General features: G+C 40.5%; 1 protein-coding gene and 1 long non-coding RNA gene across 3 annotated transcripts in view; one reads left to right on the top strand and one right to left on the bottom strand.

Moving 5' to 3' along the window:
* Nucleotides 1–3,687: 3,687 nt before the first annotated feature.
* Nucleotides 3,688–4,442, bottom strand: LOC111941603 (uncharacterized). The gene is made up of 2 exons (XR_002870131.2): nt 4,348–4,442; nt 3,688–4,220 (listed from the first exon to the last, which is right to left on the bottom strand). It is a non-coding gene; the product is annotated as an uncharacterized LOC111941603 (long non-coding RNA).
* Nucleotides 4,443–15,190: 10,748 nt separating this feature from the next.
* The window catches only part of MCTP1 (multiple C2 and transmembrane domain containing 1), a 216,889-nt gene continuing 211,948 nt past the window's right edge, over nt 15,191–20,131 (top strand). For both annotated transcript variants that reach the window (XM_086869020.1, XM_086869019.1), the window contains exon 1: nt 15,191–17,811. In XM_086869020.1, coding sequence (XP_086725146.1) covers nt 17,236–17,811 — 576 coding nt within the window. In that variant the 5' untranslated portion in view covers nt 15,191–17,235. The remainder of the gene's footprint in view (nt 17,812–20,131) is intronic.

The raw sequence follows: 20,131 nt of genomic DNA, 5'->3' as shown, positions 1-20,131 counted from the left end.
AAAATCTTGCCCAGGCTTTGTAGATGGTTCTGTGATCTCTGCTGGAGCAGCAGCTGGAGTTGTCTGCGATGGAAGATTCTTCATGGCTGCTCTGGAGAGTGTGGTCACTGTCTCAGTCTGCCGCAGGTCAAGAGCTTTTCTTTCCTTTCTTTACTCGGCAGTCTCTGGTGAATTCAGTCACAGCAAAAACTGCAGCCGAGCCAGGGACCGGCCTGGCCCGGCCAGAGCCCGGGGCAAGCCCCGCAGGCCCCATCTCCCAGCCGGGAGCCGCTGGGCCCAGCCCAGCCCCTGCCCGGGCCGCATGGCCTGGCCAGGGGATGGGAAGCCAGCTAAAGCTCTGTTACCTTTCACAGCCAGGAAACTAAAAAGCGCAAGAAATTCTCAGGCTTAGGTCTTAAGGTGGTGTTCACAGGTTGATCTCACTTTTCAATGGTCAAAACTGCTGTCAGTTCTTAGAAATGACCGATAATTGGTCAGGAGAAAAGACTCCCATCAGTCACCAGCAGCTTCAACTTCCTTAGCTCTTAAAACTATCTTAAAGGTAAAGTCACCTCATGACGCTGTGTCTCAGAAGGGTGCTTAATGTGAGTCTGCACAAGACTTTTGCAAACCGAAATACATTGATTTGCAAAGACTTGTAGAAATGTAGGCAAGATTCCACTGGGATGCTCTTGATGGCACTCCTGGGGCTGCAGGTGACCCTGGCTTCCCACAGCACCTCAGCGACAGGCCTAGGGGCACCAGCTCCTCCCAGCCCAGCACTATATGCACTGCTGCTTCTGAACTGGGACCTTCTCAGGTGTGCAGGGCTTCCAAGATTCTGGAAGCAGAAGCAAATGCTTTTAAACCCTGAGAGCTGCAGCTTGTCAAAGAGCTTTGCAGCTTAGCTTCCGTGGTATGAATTAATTTCCATGTTTTTCTAAAATTTGTCTTAAAATTAACTTAAATAAAGTTTAGTGTATGGGCCAGTGTACAGTTAAATACCTACACAGCATTCATGGCACAGCTCTGTCCATCTTTAGTGAAATAGTGCACACCAGTCACCCTCCAAGAGTATACAAAAATATGAACATTGAGGTAGTTGTCACTGATCCTCATTTGTAGCTATTTGTAAGTGTTTTTAAATACAAATGAATACTTTTTAATGAATTTCATTCATGTACTGTAGTCTTCATTTCTGGGATGCATAATACATCAAATGATTTTCAACATCACTCATTAGCCCTTTTGATGTATTTGAAAACGTTCCCATTAATTTTATTAGACCAAAATTATTTTTCTTCTATGTGTAACTAACTCCTTGACCAGCTGTTGTCACGGGTTCTTCAAGAAAAAGACAAAAAGAGCTCATCATGAATGAAAAATTATTAAACCTAATTCCTAATTTCCTGCTAATGAATGTATTTCCTGTGGATACTTTCAAGGATGGAGAAAATATCACCAGGAGAAAAAGCACATCTGTCATAAGTAAGAAACAAAGGAAACATTTTTGAAAAAAATGTCTTTCAATAGCTAGGATGCATAAGCAGGCAGGGAAATGTTCAAGTGTTGCTTAAATGGATTTCATCCTTTTACTTTTTATCGTAATATTCCCTAAAGTGTTCTGGCACTTCGATCTTATATCTGGCACTCAGAATAAAAATGTGCTATGACAGACTGTGCAACTAATTTTGACAGAATTTCTGTTTTCACTTGAAATGAAAAGGCAAAGACAACTCTTGAAAAAGCAAACAAGTCAAAAGAAGAATGAACGAGATTAAATAACACAGATAAGATTAAACAGGAAAAGGCAGTTCATAATTACAGTGCTTGGAAGGATTAGTGGAAGTGAAATGATGGAAGGGGTATTTGGGCAGTGAGAGCATTTGCAATGTGGTTAGGAAGTATCACAAGAAGAACTTTGGTATAAGAGGATAAAGGCAGCTTTCCCAGCTTCCTTATTTTAGGATCCTGCTGGAAGATCCTATCATGCTGTAGGAGAGAGCTCTAACTCAGCACAAATACATAGACTTGAATCCCTATTATATCCCACATTCTGCAAACAATGTCCCAAAAGAAGAAAAACAAATATTCACTATACTGTTCCATGGGGGCGGGCAGAAGGAACAAATCTCATTGGGGAAGTTAATCATTCTGCAGCTACTAGATGCACAGAACAGCGGGGGCAGCAGTCTATTGAACTTGAAAGACCAAATCCTTCCTATACAACCACAAGGTGTGGAAAATCATTCAAGTAAAACAGTAATTTCTGGATTCCTTACAAATTCCATTGTAAAATAAAAGAGTGAATGCTAAGGAAGCCTTTTTCATGTAGCACAACCAAATTGGGTTGCTCCTAGAATAGAAGATCCACGTCTGTTTCCTCAAAGCTAGATACTTTGGGTTTTTATATCATTCCAAACAACTGCTATAAATAATCTGGACACTTAGGGTGACTCTTTGCAGGTAAAGGTGTGAGACTGATACCTCATATTCTCAGCACAGATATCAGACAACCATTATGCTTTTCAGTTCTTCACACATCCACTTCTTGTCCAGCAGAATACACAGCACAAAGTGGGGAACCACAAACCCTCTTCACCACGTTTCATCCATATATGCATAAATATGCATACATATATGGTATAATTTCACATATTTAATGGAAAATAAAGTGCCTTTATAGGTCTTTATTTCAAAATAAAATTTGTTTATTATGTTTATGATTCTGTGATTGTGTTTTTTTCATTATTATGAAACGTTAGTTTTTTTTTACTTGAGAATATTCCATTTACAGATGACATCAACTAAGATCACCACACTAAACAAATCATCTTACACATAATTTTTCTCCTTGTTTGATGTACTTTAGTCTACTTTTTTCCAGCTATTCTACTTTTTCTAAATTTCTGCTTTTCAAACTCAAATTATCCTACCATAACTTTCCAGAAAAAGGCAACTTCCTGTTATTTGATCAAAGTAAGAATGTTTCTCTGCAAAGTAACAGACAAAGATTGGAAATACTCTGCGACTCTGTAAGTGGTAAATTTGCTTTTAATAGCTTTGCAAGTGTTATAGGTGGGTAATGTGATGGCTGGCTCTTGCAATTAAGGGATGAATATTATGTGTATGTTGAGAAATGTTATATTGATGTGTAATTATGGTATTGTAGTTTGTTGTTTAGACTGCCTTGGTAGTCGGGACCTGTGTCAGGAGGGCGAGTTCCTGAGCCCTTGCTTGGGCAGCTGGAGCGGGCAGGCTCCTCACTGAGAGGCGGCAACACCTGAGCTGCAGCCAGGGTGCAAGAAAGCAGCTGCAGCCATGGACAGCGAGGAAGAGCTGACTGATGGACTCTGTGAGGGGCCAGGGCTGCCTGATGCAACCCCAGGGGTGTAAAAGGTGGAGCAGTCATTTTGTAGAGAGCTCGTGGCTGCCACGGTCACCAACTCCCAGTGCGCTGTCCTTTTTCCTTTGTTCTATTTGTTAAGGTTTTGTATTGGTTGTATTTGTTGTATTGTTAAGGTTTAATAAACTTTTGAAATTTTAAGAGAGGATTTTTTCTCACATAAGTAAAATAATTTATGTTCTGCAGAAAATTAGCTTACCTGAATTATGAGGCTGCTGCCAGATTAGGTCCTCGTATTGGCAGAGACTATAGGCTGAGATAACAATTTACTGAAATGCAATACAAAAAAGAACAACACCTAGTAACAGATGCAAAATTTATTAAAATAGTAATACAAAAAAGAAAGGTGCTTTACACAGGGAAAAGGGGCTCACCACCTCAGCTTGCTTTCGTGCGTCTGCTGTGACAAAATAAGATGGCCGACACCCTACCACGGCTTGTGTCTGTATGACTCATGGGACAAAGACAAAATGGCGCCCACTTCCTGCAGCTGGCTCTGCATACCCACAACAATGGAAAAGGCCGTGGGACAAGCCTCCCAGAGCCAGATAGCATGTGTTGTGAGGCACCACAGCTTCAGACACTGCACTCTATCCCGTGCAGCTGTTCCTGGCTCTGCTGCTTTTGACTGCTCTGCCCAGCTTCGCTCAGCTCCCTTCGGCTCGGCAGCTTCAGCTTGGCTCAGCTTGACTCCTTTTGGCTGTGGTCAGGCTCAGCTGGGCTTGGTCTTGCTTCCACTGCTTGGCTTCCCGTGTCGCTTCCCACACCAGGGCTGATTTCCAGCACATCTTGGAGCTGCGTTGTCTCTTTTTGACACCATGTTTTAGAACCATGCCTGGAAGGGACAGGTAGAGGTTAGGCAGCAGCAGCAGAGGAGGGGATCTGCAACAAACCCAACAATATTCCCGCTGAGAAGAGTGGAACAAAATAGCTCACTTCTCCCCACTGAGAGGGGTGCTCACCTTTTCTTCCCCTAGGACAACTCCTCCTGTAATGATGGGAGTGGTATAGAACAGCAGTCTAGTCACACAGGGCACTAAGCTCCAACCTCCCTCCCCTGTAATTGGGACAAGAGAAAAATCAGATTTATTGTGATTTTTCATTTGCAATCCATCAGCTATACAGATACACACATATATAAAAAGATATACAGAGAAACAATCTTTGCTCCCAAGGACAACAGAAATTCTAAAATGCTGAAATTTTGAAGTAGAAAATAGTTTTATATTTGCATTCTGTTGAAATAAAATCAATCAGGAAAATGTCAGACAGAGCTAGATCTACCAATTCCATCACCTTATAAAAGCATGAAATTACCTTCTGCGAAGTAACTATGAGTTACTGCAACTGCAACATGCCCCAGTGATTGACCCACAATGCGCCAGCCAAGCTCCATGATACTTCACAATTTAACAGATGTGAATGGGCCAAAAACTTTCAGCAATGTTCAAGTGCTTCTTTCTGAGGCTTTAGAGTATTCCCTAGCGCATAAAATTGTTTGTCCAGACGCTAAAAGGTTTTTCAGCTTCATTTTCAGAGTTTATCTCAGATGTATTCACAGATCTAAAATTTCTGCTCTCTTAAGAGAGCATATAAGACAAATCTATAGTTGTTGAAACACAGTTACTTTGATTTTGTCTTTTATTGGTGCCTTTTAGTACAAGACAAGAAGTTAGCCCTGTCTGACAAGTCATTTCAAATCAGTAATGAGTATAAAGGATAAGCTGCAACTCTAATACCACATCAAGGAAAACAGGTGCTGAACATTAGTAGGTACACCTATTCTTCTTGATTGTGCATGACAAAGTTCTAGGTTAACATGTTGGAAGGTATTTAGATTGCAGTTAAGAAAGGAGCTCACATGAGAATGTACATACCCAGGACTCAATATGTAAAATGAACTGCACATTTTCTGCATTGGATTACACATATTTCACAAATGATTTCAGTCACTTTTGGCCACTTCCACAACACTGATCAACTTCCTGGTATTTTTGTTTGGTGGGAAAATCCCAAGAGTCATACCTAACTGAGTAATAAGAGATTGAGATATGCTGATTACAATTTCTCAAAATGAGAAAGGGAGATAAATTTGTTTGTGGTATGAGATTTAAAGAACTAGTGTTAGCTTCATGATGCTCAAAGGAAAATATTTCTGTTCTCATAAGGATGCTCATAATTTCCATTGTATACAATGTTGATACATACTAAATACAAAATAATTTTAACATTCAGAAGTATGGAATACTTACTTAGCTTATTTTAGGTGAACTTTATCATAATCAATCTCCAGCTAATAAGCAGCTAATGGGATTAATAATGGGTTACAAATTCTCCTATTTCTTATCAGAAGTCTTCCGCAAACTGTGAGATTGCAAAAAATTGTTCAATTGCCCAAATCATAGAAGTTCTGTTGCTCAGCAAAGATTTAATTTTTCAGATCTCTGAGACTTAACTATTTTTTGTGTTGAGTTCTCAGTGTGGCAGGGAGTTAGGGAGTTCACACTTGCAAATAAAGTGTGTGCAAATATGAGCTAATAGACAACCAGCCTGGCATTTTTAATGCTCAAATCAAAAATATAATGATAAAATATGTATGTTCCATCCATTTTTTTGAAGTTTGCATGTGCATGTAGTAATTATATAACAAACTACTGCTGCTTGTATCTGTCATTTAAAAATGAAATGCAAAAGAGTACTGAGAAAACATGACATTGCACTCACAGGCCTGAAAATCTGTCTGTTGATGAACATTAAATTTGCCATCTGGCTTCTGCACTGTAGGTGCCTTTGCAAGCCCTCAAAAATCAGTTCTGTTTGGGCTTGTGCAGAATCCTGTGCACCAGATGGCATTTTTATTGAACTTGGCTCTCAAGTAGCTGGCCACAAATTAATATGCATTTTATTGATGCTGTAAAACTGCTTATCATGTTAAGTGACTCTATCTTACCTTTGAAATTTTTTTACTCCTTTTTAATAATCAGAGGTTTCCTCTGTCATTCAATTTAATAAATGCATTTATGGGCTTAGAAAAATTTGGCATCAGAAAATATATTGTAAAACTGAACAAATCAAATGTATAAACAAATGTTTATTGGTTATGAGTTTCTTATTAAAGCTGTTAATTAGAAAAGTGAAATTCAAAATTATATTTGACAATATTATGTACAAGAAAATAACCTATTATTTCTAAGTGTCTTTGTCCACTCAAAGTATACTGAAAGTATAATGAGTATTTTTGAAGTATTTAGTATAAATTAGAAATAGGAAATACAGACACCGCCTGAGGGAAGAATCTAGCAATGTAGTTGGAAAATAGAACTGTTCCATCAAGACCATAAAGTCCTTGCTTTCCAGGTGTCTGGGTAATCACTGGGAATTTCCATCTTTTTGTCATCTGTTGCAATTTGTCTTTACCAGAATGGACACCTACATTTCCCATTGACTAATTTACTTTGGCTATGGATGCAAGCACTAGTAGTCACATATTTAATCATCTATTTCCACACATGCATTCCATCAGGATGAATTTAGGATTGTATTTTTCAGACTGGTCACTGCAATTATATCTAGATCAGTTTTACTTTTCATTGCTGCTATATGTTTTATGTCTGCAATGAATACTGTGGATATAGGTCCAGAAAAATTAGGTTAATTTTATCAGATTTAGTGTAAATGGCTCAGGAATGGGCAAGTCCGTGGAATATGGCACTAAACAGATTAGATAAACATTTCAAACAGGTAACAGGAATCAGGTTTTTTTGTGTCATTTTCCTTGCATCAACAAGCAACAGTTTTTTAAAGGTAAATTACATAAGGCTTAAAGCATTGCACTGCATTGTTAATAACCACCTGTCTAGTCTGCAAAACTACAGATGCAAAGTATGCATATATATGTATGTATGTATGTATGTATGTATGTGTGTATGTATATATTTCCAGGGTGTAACACATCCTTGGTGTACAAAGTGTACTCCTGTATTTTCTCCCACCACACATAAGGAGGAATTAGCTGTGGGAAGCTGCTCCATCCACCTCAGGTGCCCTGCTATTCCTAGAGACATCTTGGCGTGACAGATAAAAGCAATGCCAGTGTTAGTTATCTGTGACTCAAGTTATTCTTCCCAAAGAGGTTGTAGCATTTTAGACATACCTACACATCTTAATTTTATATCACCTTTCCTAGAAATTCAATTCACAAATATTCCATTGTGTCCCTTCTTCCCCCGTTCTTTTTAACATATCACAGATTCTTTCTGTTTCTTTGTAGGCTTACTGCTTTCCATTTTTTTATTCTCTGGGTTCTGCCTCATAAACCCTGAATTTTCTATTCCTTGTTTCATTTTGTCCTGCTCATTTGGAATAATGGGAGACAAATGACTTTTGAATTTCTGCATGTGGAATCATGGAAGATGAATGACATTTGAAACTAAGTCTTTTTGAATCCCACCTGATTGAACAACTACTTTAGGAAAAATATCTTTTCCCAGTTTGCCTGCATCTTGTTAATAGGATTTGTTCTGGAGATCTTTCATTCAAAAAACTCAAACCAACCCCCAAATTACTGCCTGAAATGATTATTTGTCAACCCCATGATAATGCAGACTGTATTCTGCCTTTTTTTTTTTTTTTTTAATTAATCTATAAAATGCTCCCAACAGAACAATATCCAAAGACAATTCTGCAGGAACATTTGATAGGTCTTTTTTGTGATAAAGACTAGGCTGTCTCCAGCCTTGTCTGAAGTAGTGGTAAAACAATCTTGAAATGATATTGAATTTTTGATTACTATCAAAAATTGTGTTGGCTAACTTTGAGATATTGAAAATCATCCAGAATTATCAAATAATTGAGTACATCAAGTTCTTTCCCTCAAAAAGCTCTTATACCTACCTAATAGCCTACATTATAGGCCTAGAGTTGACTGTGAATATTGCCCTGAATGTTATGTTCATCTTTGCAATCACTGGTAATTCCTAAATGGGGCTACATCAGATTTTTGTAAAAAACCTAGAAGTGGTTTATAATTGAAATATCTGTGTTCATCTTCCATCTCAACTTAAGTAAATATAAAGCTGTTTTCTTCTACTTTATTAAAAGCAGCAGAACACTGCAGTGTTTCACAGAAGTAAGACTCTTTTTACTAGTGTACTACAAAAAAATATAGTTGCAGCTTATAGAAAAATGCACTAAAGAGACAAGATGAAAGCCTTCTTCATTTCCAGCCTTAGTCATTTAATGAGCCAGTAAATGTTCTCCTTTCTCAGATTAAATGCCATCCATAAATTGTAGTGGAACTATAGAATGTTAAAAAGCTGACTCAAATGCCAGAAGGCAAAGAGAAAATATCCAAAATGCCAACAGGATAATCAAGACCCATGGCAGACACTGATTAAAAAAATCATATCATAAACACTTTAAAACAACACAAATCATAAAGCAGTTGTGTACTGATTCTTTCCCACGGGGAAAGAAAGGAAGGAATTGTTAGAGTTACTAGTTTTGATATTAAAAAAAAGATTCATTTTTACTAAACACATGACATTCTCTGGGATTACACTGAAACATGTGTTCACATTTAATTGCAGTTCCATTACTAAAATAAAAGCAGTCATCCTAGGGAGGTTTATTTACAGTGTTATTTCCAATTTCCCTGCTCTAAACTACAACACAAGGTGCAAGAAGACTTAATAGTAACAACTTCACAATTTTGTGACTAACTAAGGGATTTCCAGAAAGCTACCACTTGTGGGCGTAGATGCAGACAACACCAGAGATGTTTCCTCTCTGACCAGAGAGGAGGAGAATCACTGTCTTTTCTTAACCCCACAGACTGCTGGAGGTTTGTTCATCTCACCCTTGGTGCTGTCTCAACTACTGACAAGTGGTTCTTGCTCCAGTATCATCTGCACTGGGGTTAGTTCACCTGTGAAAGTCCTGTAGTATTTGAGGAAGCAGTTTCACTGTCTCTGTATCTGTCTGTCTCGGCATATTCCTAGTGGAGCTGTTTAGGTTTGGGGCACCCAAGGATGAGGGATTATGGCAGGAGTGTGGAGTGGACATGCTTTGAAAATCTCCACTTCTACCTCCAATACAGGCACATTGAGAAGCGAAGCGAGAGGCTGAGCTCTCTGTTACCAGAGTTCACAGACAAGAGAGGGTCCCTTTCCCACAGCTCCCAACTCCCTCCTCAGTGTGGGAAAAACAAGCTGATAATGTGGGTGTGGAAGACAGTCTCCTTGCTGAGCAGCTCACAGAGCAAAGCAGTGACTAAGGAGTCTGGGGTCCATTCCATACTTTTATTAGCATGTAGGAGGGCAAGGTGGGGCACCTTTGGATGAAAGCCTCCTCGAATCTGTGCTGTTTGTACTACACAGTGTGCACTGCTGGCATGGAACCTGTGCACCAGAAGCAGCACCATGTAGCATTTCCCATTGATATGGGACACTGTCTTACCCAAGAAGAGTCAAAGTGGCATGTCTCATGTCTAAGGGCATGCCTTCTGCCACTGCTGTCACATCCACCACAGCGTTAGCAGAGCTGAGGGAGACAGTATGCATTCTTGTTACTTGTTTGAGCATTAAGGAAAGGAATAAAGTCATCATTTTCCTTTGCTGGTCTCTGGGGACAGAATATATGCTCAGAGCTATTTCTCCTTTTATCATTCCCAATTAACAGGTTACGTGATAGCAGCAGGGACCATTGTGGTCACAGTGGATCAGTGGATGTGGTGCTCATAAGGACCTAGTTGGTAAGAACTGTTCCTCCTTCCTCCATTCCCAAATGTGCTTTATGTTTGGATTAATGCAGTCACAAGGGAGATGGATAATGGATGCAGGCCAAAGAAGAGCAGCAGATGGTCTTGCCATTTATCCAGCATGCAGGTGATAAGCAGCTCTGAAAGGTCTAAAAAATGGGGAGAACAGAAAAGCAACAAGATGAACTAAGGAAACTGTCCAAGAACAAGTTCTGTGGTTATATGAATGGCAATACAGTGGCATCAGTAATTTTTGCCAAGGGCTGGTCCTTGTTCTGAGAGACAGAACAAAATAAAAATAAAAATTAAAAAAAATAAAAATAAAAATATAAATAAAATAGAATAAAATAAAATACCCAAATATTTTTAAAGAAGAAGAAAAAAAAAACCAAAGAAAAAGAAACAGAGAAGCTCATTGTAGTGAATAAACTAGTAATGACAGTTACAAAGATGGGTCCTAGTACTGAGGAGGATTTTGGAGATGACAGATAAAATGGCAGCTTTGCCATGTCAAATATCTGAATTTCAGGACTGTGATTAAAATCTTGTTACTCTAGGATTGCTACAAGGAGCCACTGTGGCTTGAAACAAAGGTTTTCAAAGTCTGAAAGGTGGCAGTCAAGTAAGATTGCAGTTGAAATGAAACATCAAAGCAAAAACTTTATTTGAAGATATTCAATTAGAGCACAGTTACACAGTTATAGAAATCTCTTTTGATTCTCATTGCTGCCAGAAATTTGGAAGAGGAAAAAAAAAAGTAATATGGCAACAGCCAAATTGAAAAAACATAAGGACAGAAACAGGCAAGTGGTCTTTTATTTGGGTAACTTCATAGGCAGCTATAACAAGGCATATAAAACAGGCATTAAAACTTCCAGTTAAAATTAAGAACCAAGGTATTTTTGAATTCCATACCAAATAGCTTTCAATGCCCTTAGACAGGGAAACAGCTTAAAGAATATGACTCGGTGGAAAAAATCAGGCAGCTATCTACAATCGGATTTATAGTTTGTAAAAGCCATGTAATATAGCTGCTAGATTCACTCCTGGTTGAAGAAATTCAAAATGTGCCAACAGCAAGCAGTAGAAATGCAGACAATGGTTTTCCAAGAACAAAAGTTTTGCAAAGGAGAGGGAAAAAAAGTATTTAGAATAATAATGCTGTCTTAGAAAATCCTGGGTATCCAAAAGGAAGCAGTAAAGTTTTTTAGGAAAAAAAACAGTAATTAACTACTTTGGGAGATGCAGAACAGATGGGTACATAAACAAGACAGGTCCAGGGCTAGTATAATGTCAGATCATGGACCATTCAGATTGAAATGCAGTAAAGAGTGATATTTGAGGTCAAACAACATGGAAAAACAGACATAGTACTGAACTCATGAGAATAACTGGAAGTTTAGAATTGACACAATTGTATCTCAAGTGAGTACTCCATAAATTTAGCAATCAAGGAATTGCATATTCCTTAAAATACAGTAAACTTGGCTGGTCTTCTATAATGTGCAACATGAGACCATGTGATGAACTCCAAAGACTGAAAAATGAAATATTTACATTCTGTGGCAGAAATTATTGTGGTCTATGGAAGAATTTATTTAAAACAATCTGTCTAATACGTCGATATATGTAATATGTTCAAAATAAGAAAGAGTCACAATGTGGGTTTGTATAGGTTGTTTTCTTTATACTAATAAAGAATTTTTTGCTTTGTATTTATAGTTTATTTCTAATTCCTCAATAGAAAGGAACCAAAGTAGAAATTTATATGAAATGGTATTTAAAAGAGCTCAACAGTTTGATGAAAGAAGAAAAAAGACAGTGTGATTCAGATTATGTATATTTTTTTACATGCAAGCTCCAAATAATTCTCATATCAACCTTTTCCTTTCCTACTCCTCCTTATGCCAGTGCTATGATGAGGAGGAAATGAAGGAAACCACATAAGTCTTCTACAGTCTTTCATTTCAAATGGAATTGAAATTGCTTATTGCAATGTAGCACCCCAGTGCCACTTGCAGGATCAGAAGGCAATTCTAAGTGTCAGCAATATTAATGGAAAAAAATGCTATAATGCTTATATCTTCTTGGAATATTGAGAGCATAGAATGCTGCTGGGAGGAAAAATTATTTTAAGCAGAGATAATCTCTAGTTATGTAGAAGTTTAAAGAAGGAAAAAAAAGTAGTTTTCTCCAAATTAATTCAATGGTAGTTGAAATAAAAATAGGTTAAGAGTAAAGATCAGTAAATGTTCTGGGTATTGCAATACTTGGTGAAGCTACTCAGTTCCTCACACCTCTTTGCAGAGTCAACAGGAGACACCTGAAAGAACTAGCATGAATGGAAAAACATTCACCACTGGTGGTGCTTCAACAGAGATGTGAAAACTGTCAGGGATTACTGCCAAAAAGATTCTAAAAACTTCTAAATTAATACAATTAACAATTTAACCCTAACATTACTGGTATTTAGTACTAATATTGATGATGAAAAACTGGGCCAGAACTAGTATTTTTTTTAAAAAGAGCTGTATGTTCAGTGGTGCAATCTGAATCATAGATTCATAGAATGGTTGGGTTGGAAAGGACCTTAAGGGTCATCTTGTTCCAGCTCCCTGCTATGGGCTATACTTTCTACTAGACCAGGTTACTCAGAGCCTCTTCTAGTCTGACCTTGAATGTTTTCAGGGCTGGGACATCCATAGCTTCTCTGGGCAGCCTGTTCCTGTGCCTCACCACCCTCACAGTGAAGAATTTCTTACTAATACCTAATCTAAATCTACTGTCTTTCAGTTTAAAGCCATTACTCCCAGTTCTTTCCCTTTCTGAAGGTGAAACATCTGCTAACATCAGAAGGAATGCCAGACCTTGATGCTTAGGGGCAGCCTGCTTCTTTTCAGCCATGAAAATGTCTTGCTAGATTTCCCACTGCTGTGTGTAGACTGGTACATGGGCTGACTACATGATCTGAAGTGCTGCACACGGCTTATATAGACCAGTGCTGAGTTCTCTGACCTGGCTTTTTCTTTCCTGTATTCCAGGAGCTGCACTAGACCCTCCTATAAATATCATTAGAAGAAGTGTGCTAGGAATCAAAAACAACAGTCAAACAAATAGCTCAAGAACATGAGCAGAAAGCTAGCAATATGGTTAAAATATTCGAGACAAAGAGGTACATGAAAAGAAGGGAAATCAAACTCCAGTAAATTGAATCAACTTTTCATAACAGTGCAACTTAAAATCTTCATGGTACTTTCCTATAAAGGTCCTCCTGCTTCAGGAAAACATTTTGAAGCCTGCACTATCCTAGATTAATGGCTGAATCAATCTTATCATTATTACACCCCAAGAAAATCAATATCTGGTTAAAAATACTCAAAACTACACTAAGGCAATGAAGCATTTTGCAGAGCTAAGCTGCAATTGGATTTATAAGATGCTATGTTTAATCACATTAGAGGAGCCATATGTGGCAGGAGCATAGTTATCTGTATAAAATCCAAGAAGAAATGTACTCATTATTGTGTACTTGTGGGTGAAGATAGGATTTATAATACTGTTTCTAGCTAAGTTTGTCTGAAGCTTCAAATCATATGATATAGTTTAAATACTTTTAAACTTTAAAGCTCTCAGTTATTCTGGCTTCAATGTTCTATACTGTATTTCCTGTCTCATGATGAAACTCAGAACATTTCAGGTAAAAATAAGTATGGAGAAGAAGAGTTAAAGAGTATATGTTTGTCTTCATAATATGAAAGTTGCTTACAACAGGTTGGGGAGAAGTCATCTGGAATACTGTTCATCATGCCAAGACCTGAATTTCATTAGTGGGATGCCAATGTTCCATTGTTATTGTGGAGAAAAAAACAAGCAAAACACAACATTCAAGGCTGTACTTAAAAATTGTGTTACAGATCTGAAACATAACTCAGATGAAAAAAAAGGAAACACAAATCCATGATAATTCAGGCTGAAGAAACATTGAGAAAGGACAAGGCAAAATAAAGATCAAATGGGGTTTAAAATGTGGTTCCAGGCTGAGAATACCATCATCATGCTCAGCCTTTGATGCTAAAGCCATCTTTAAACAAATACTATCCCCATAAATGTCTGGTATGTATTTCAAAACATTACCATCTTTGCTGCATTCTGAATAATGGGGAAAGGAAAGGTGTTTCAAACAGAGGACTTAACTAAAAAATTAAGTATATTTCTAAATACAGATACATATATATGTAGACCTAAATAGCAGAAGAAATAAAGTATATTCTTTCTTTTTCAAAAAATAAGCAAAACCAAACCAAAAATTTTTATTTGATCGAAAGCACTGGTGAAATTTGGGGCTTGGGGTCATAGGCTGCAAAGATATTAGAAAAAAAAATTATTTCAAAAATGCACAGTGCCCAGCTTTGAGTAGTACATTCGTTTTATAATTTATATTAAACTATTTAGAGTAATGACATACATACATATATATATATGAAATATAGTTCTGAGGACACTGATAATTGCCTTCCTGAGAAAATGTTCTTCCTTTTTGACATGTATAGTTCATGTGCTGGAAATAAAGAAGACATTCTTCATCTCCTTAGGCTTCAGTTTGGAATACCAAACTATTCTTTTTGTTGTTGCTGTTGTCCTCTTTTATTTTAGCTTTCAAAATACTGAAGCAATGTGGCATAAAGAAATATTTTCAGATATTCTTATTTATAAGGCTAATAAAGGTTTACCTGTATATTTAGAAGTATAGTTCTCTTCTGTACAGGTGTTAAAGTCATGTTCTTGTTAAATGTTGAGATTTCTGTTTGAATGTGGCTTGAGGTTTTGCTGTGATCTTTCTGCCAAATTCTTTTTCAACTTTAACAAATGAATATAGCTCAGGTAATTCAATGTACAGAATGACTCACAGTGTTGTAAAACTGTTTATGGGGACCTGATCTGAATTAATTTTAGAATAATCCCACTCTGCCTGTTTCAGCACAGCCATTTGCTGTCAGCGCAGACAGATTTTGCCCCCAGGACAATTAGTGTTTCTGTAAATAAACAGGCAAAGATACATTGACCCTTTTCTTTGTAAGCAAATCTGCTTGCTGGCTGGATAAAAAGGAAGCAGGTTAGACAGACTTGGTAATGACAAAATTTTAATGTAAGGAAAGTTTCTGCTGGCTTTTGTGGAAAAAAAATTAGGAAGCCTGTCAGTATGTTACTTGGAACCACTCAATGCATGGGTCATAAAAACACAGTGCAAGCTAAACAGAGGCTTGTTTACACTCCCCCCAGACTAGAAGCCTCCATGTACTTCCAAGATCAGCTGCTGAAGAGGATATGTCTATACAAACAACAGATTTGTGGTCTTTTGGTTTTTTGTTGTGTTTTTTTTTTTTAATAGAAAATGTGATTACTGGTTAAAATAACTGTCATTTAAAGGTATGAGAGCAGTTCAGAATATTTAGTAAATTCTCCTGAATATGTTGTTGTAGTCTTCTTGTATCTATTAGTTTTGTGAAGAGTCATCACTTTAACAGAAAACTGATCTTAAAACCTGCTTATTTCATGTTTTAAGGGTAAGGTGGAAATAAAGAGTCAAACACAAGGCAGAAAAATATGTTCAAATACTTTTAGCCTTTTTCACTCTCCCCAGTGTAGTTGGTGAACAAAATTATTTTACTATTCTTTTGATTCATGCTCATTGAGTAAACTGATTATTTACAAGAAAACAAATCTTTTAAAAACTTCATTTTAGTGAATTCCTTCTTTGATTTAAAGATGTCCACTTAGACATTTCAACACATAAGCTTCCTCCAGACCTTGATCCATTTGAGCATTGCTACCTGAGGCTTTTGCTTTCAGGTAGTTAGATTATTTGGTTATTTTTAGTTGATTATTTGGATTCACTCAGAGGGATCAAAGTCATTTGTCATATTTATAATTTTCTATCTTAAAATTTTTTGCCTTTCCTTTTTTCTATGACCATCTTTGGCTTTTTCCCGGTCTTAAAGTGTCACTTAAATTGGGAGGACTCCTCAAAATAACCTCCACTGGTTCAGAGGTTGTTTTGGCTGTTTTCTTATATATTGTGGATTGAATTCCCAAGGCCCTGATGATTTGGAACCACCCAATTTATCTCAGTACTTTTAATTTTCCTCATAATCTGTTCAGCAAAAGTTAGAGTGTCAAATACCTGCTTGCAAACTTTATTGGGGAAGTTGAATATAGGAGGCCAAATCCTTCATTGTAAGTGTCTTTTTAAATGAAGCCCGAAATTACACTGCAGAAAGGTATAGCTTACAAAAGAAAACTTTTTAAAAAATTTATAAAAGACGGGAACAGCCGACGAGCTGAGGGGTTTCTCCCGCTTTAGCTGGCGGGTCCTTGCCGGGCCGGGCTCTGATTCTGTACCCACCGCCGCCGAAGGACAGAGCCGGTGACGAGGCCCGTATTTCCCTCAGCGCTTTCTGTACGTGCGAGAGCAAATCCCACTGAACCTTCCCTCCACAAAGTTACCGCGGGTCGGGGATGATGCCTGCTGGCCACCTTCACCCAAGGATCTGGATGTTTCCAGCCTCCACGGTGACTGCGGTATCTCGGCGCTCGCACCCCGCCGGCCGCGGCCTGCGGGCGTGCGCCCTCGCAGCACCCCGTACGCCTCCTCCGCAGGAAACAGGTGGGGAGGTGGGCAGGGCGAGCCCGCTCCCGCCAAGTCCTCACGTGCATTACTGCACTTATCTATATGCGAGCCGCCGCTCCCCCTGCACCTCGCCGGTAACTTTTTTGGCCAGGCTTCGCGCCGCCCGCCGGGGGACCACCCGAGGTGGTGGTGGGCTTAGGGTGGCAAACTTTCTGCCCAGATAGGCCAGGGTGCCAGCTACGTCCTTCCCGTATCTTCAGCATCACGGCAGTAGCACCATCCTCCCCCGGGCGCGCCACGCTGAGCGGGGGGCGGTGCGGCGGAGCCCTGCGCTCGTTCCGGCAGCGGGCGCCGCTCCGCTTCGGCCCGCCCCGCACCGGAGAGAGGGCGACAGGCTTCGCCGGGCTCTGCTGCTGCTGCTGCTGCTGCCGCCGCCACCGCCGTCCCCGTCGCAGGAGGAGAAGGATGGAGCCGGGCAAAGAGCCCCCACTGACCACGGGGGAGAAGCCCAGCGAACCAGAGCCGGCGGTTTCCTTCCAGGCCCGGCTGTGGAAGAACCTGCAGCTGGGGGGCAAGGGCCGGAGCGGCGGCGGGCGGGCAGCAGCCGAGCGCCGCACTGCGGAGCCCCTCGCCCCGCCGCCGGCCGGCGGCAAGGGGGACCCCCAGCCCGGCGGCAAGTGGAGCGGCTTCAAGCGGCGGCGGCAGGTGCTAGACCGCGTCTTTTCTTCCTCCCAGCCCAACCTATGCTGCTCGGCCGCCGAGCCGCTGGAGCCGACCGGCGAGTCCGGCTCCACCCTGCGCCGCCTGCGGGAGCACCTGCTTCCCCAAGGCAAGGGCCCGCCGCCCGGCCGCCGCCCGGAGCCCGCCGCCGGCTGTGAGGGGCCGGCGGGCGGCAGGGAGGGGCGCCGGCCCGGGGCGCACCTGTCCCACCAGAAGAGCTCCTCGCTGCCCAGTACCGCCTGCCTGGAGCAGCTGCTGCAGGGCTCGCCCGCCGCCGGCAGGATCCAGGACCAGCGGACGGAGGACGGCGAAAGCAGCGCGGTGAGTGCCGGCCCCGTTGCCCCTCTGTGTATAGGGGCGGGAGGGGTGGTAATCCCCGGGGAGGGGAGAGGAAGTGGGAAGGGAGCTGAGGTAAGGAGAGGTGGGAGGGCGACCGCTGGGGAAGGGAGCTGAGGGGAAGCGAAGGACGGCCACGGCTGAGTCTCAGCTCTCCTCCCGCTCCCTCGCTACTGAGGAGTGCCTTTCGCCTAAGCGGGGAACGGCTCGGGTCCCGCCCGCATCCCGCGTCGGAGCCCTGCACTCCCCCGGCACGCCGTGACAGGCGGTGTGGCGGGCCCGAACCCTGGGAGCACCTCTGCCAGCCGTGCTCCTGCTCCGCTGCAGGAGCGACCTCCCTCAGACCTTCATTGCATAAACCATGTAGAGGAAAGGTGTCTCGGAGGCTGGAGTTAGGCTTCCCTCGCTCTCACGCCTTTCCCCAGTGGCCGCCTCGCACGTCTCTGAGGGCCGTCTCTGCTGATGTCTGCTCTTAACACATGCAGCACGGCTTTTCCTCAGGTAACCTCGGCTTTTTTCCTTGTTTGGTTAGCCAGATTTTAATTACTATGCCTTTTGACTTCTGCAAGACGCACAAACGACGACCACTAGTACACACACTAGTACATCTATTGATGGTAGGTAATTATTTGGCACCTACACACTGGGTACTGTCTCATGCAGCTGTTAGTTCAGTCTGCAAGACCATTGTCCTGGTTTTTGGGAGAAGGCAGTAAACAAAGCCGTAACTCTTCCAACTGTCAGTTTTAAAATTACATGGTGAAGCTATTGTTGATAGGGGCTGCTGAATCTTGGAATCAATTTACTGCAAGGAAAGTGCAAAAACATATGAGTATTTTTGGATCTTCTGTAATTCTAAGCAATCATCCATGTTTTTCATTTATGACTAATGCATATTATTATAAATTGTCCTATCTCATAATCAGGGAGAAATGAGTAGCTGAAGTAAAAGGCATGCTCTCTGTGTTGACAAAAATATGCTGTATAAATGCATTTAACTGCTGCCAGAGCAGAACCTACGTTAATGAAGAGTGATAGTAGTTCTGCAGCGATTTGCAAGTCTACCTTGAAGTCAGGGTTACTTTAATGTCCCTTTCCAGGATTGAAAGGAGTTTGTCTTCACAAATATGAGAGCTAGACTTAACTTTATATCATGGGGTTCCTTTGTTTATAATCACTGGCCTGACTGGAAACTACTGTAGTTACCTCTTGTATAATGCTTGTTAAAGGTTTAGATCATTGCTTATTGAGGTGGGGTTATTGTGACAAGTGTGTATAAAGTGGGCATTTTCTTGCATCTTCCTCCCCAAACGCATCTCACAAGAATGTATTGCACATTTTAAGTATTTAAGTACTGTTGTTTGAGATGACAGGACATTACTCTGCTTTAAAGACTGCTGCATCTAGCAATATGATAATGTGTGACTTTCTTCAGCGTTGTTCTGCTGTTGTGTTTAGTAAAGAATTGTAAATGTTTATTTACAAAACATGTCAAGTGCTTTTTAGTTGTGAGGGCATTACTCTTGCTTAGATCAAGCTAAAGTCAAAGCATTAGCATACTGCTATACCAAATCAAGTTAGCCTAACACTTGTTTTAAATCAGCAGGATTATGACTGATTCTTCCAAGTGTTCTCTAGTATTAATTTGGGCTGTGCCTGGATACCAGATATGCTGGTTTTGATAATAAAAAAAGCTTGTTTGTGTGTTGGTGAAGTTTGCAGAGCTCCTGATTGTGTTGGGATGATCTAAAACAGAATAGCTTCTTTGTCATTCCATAATAAGCACATTCACTGCTTTTATCAACACTAAAGTATAATCTCACTTGGGTTATTAAATCTAGTTTAATTCACCAGCTTCACTGAGTTACAGGATACTTGGGGAAGTAATACTCCAACTATAAAGCATTGTTGATTATCTTCAAGTATGTCTGGTACTCTTCAGTGATCTGTTAACAGAGTAAGTACCTTCTGCTGTGAGCAGCTGGAGTTTCCAGTTCACTGTACCTCAGTAGTCAAGTCTTGCATGCCTACAGGCTGTACCCCAGGACAGTGAGGTCCCTGCCTAACCTCAGTCATGGCCTTTACACCCCTCTGACCATTTGGGATTACACATCTGTTAGCATGGGTTTGTAATAACTTGCATTTTTCAAATCCAAGTTGCACTTACAGCATGTGCTGGTTTTAACAACTGCAGGGAACCAAACTCCAAACAAGCTGTTCCCTTTCCCGCTGTGCCTTCTGACAGTGGAGAGACAATAAGAAGAGATTATGAGTTAAAATAACAATTTACTAAAATCACAATTAC

Source organism: Cyanistes caeruleus, chromosome Z (assembly GCF_971803275.1).
Source record: "Cyanistes caeruleus chromosome Z, bCyaCae1.hap1.1, whole genome shotgun sequence".
Lineage (NCBI taxonomy): Eukaryota > Metazoa > Chordata > Aves > Passeriformes > Paridae > Cyanistes > Cyanistes caeruleus.
This window is presented reverse-complemented; position numbering and strand designations above follow the sequence as displayed.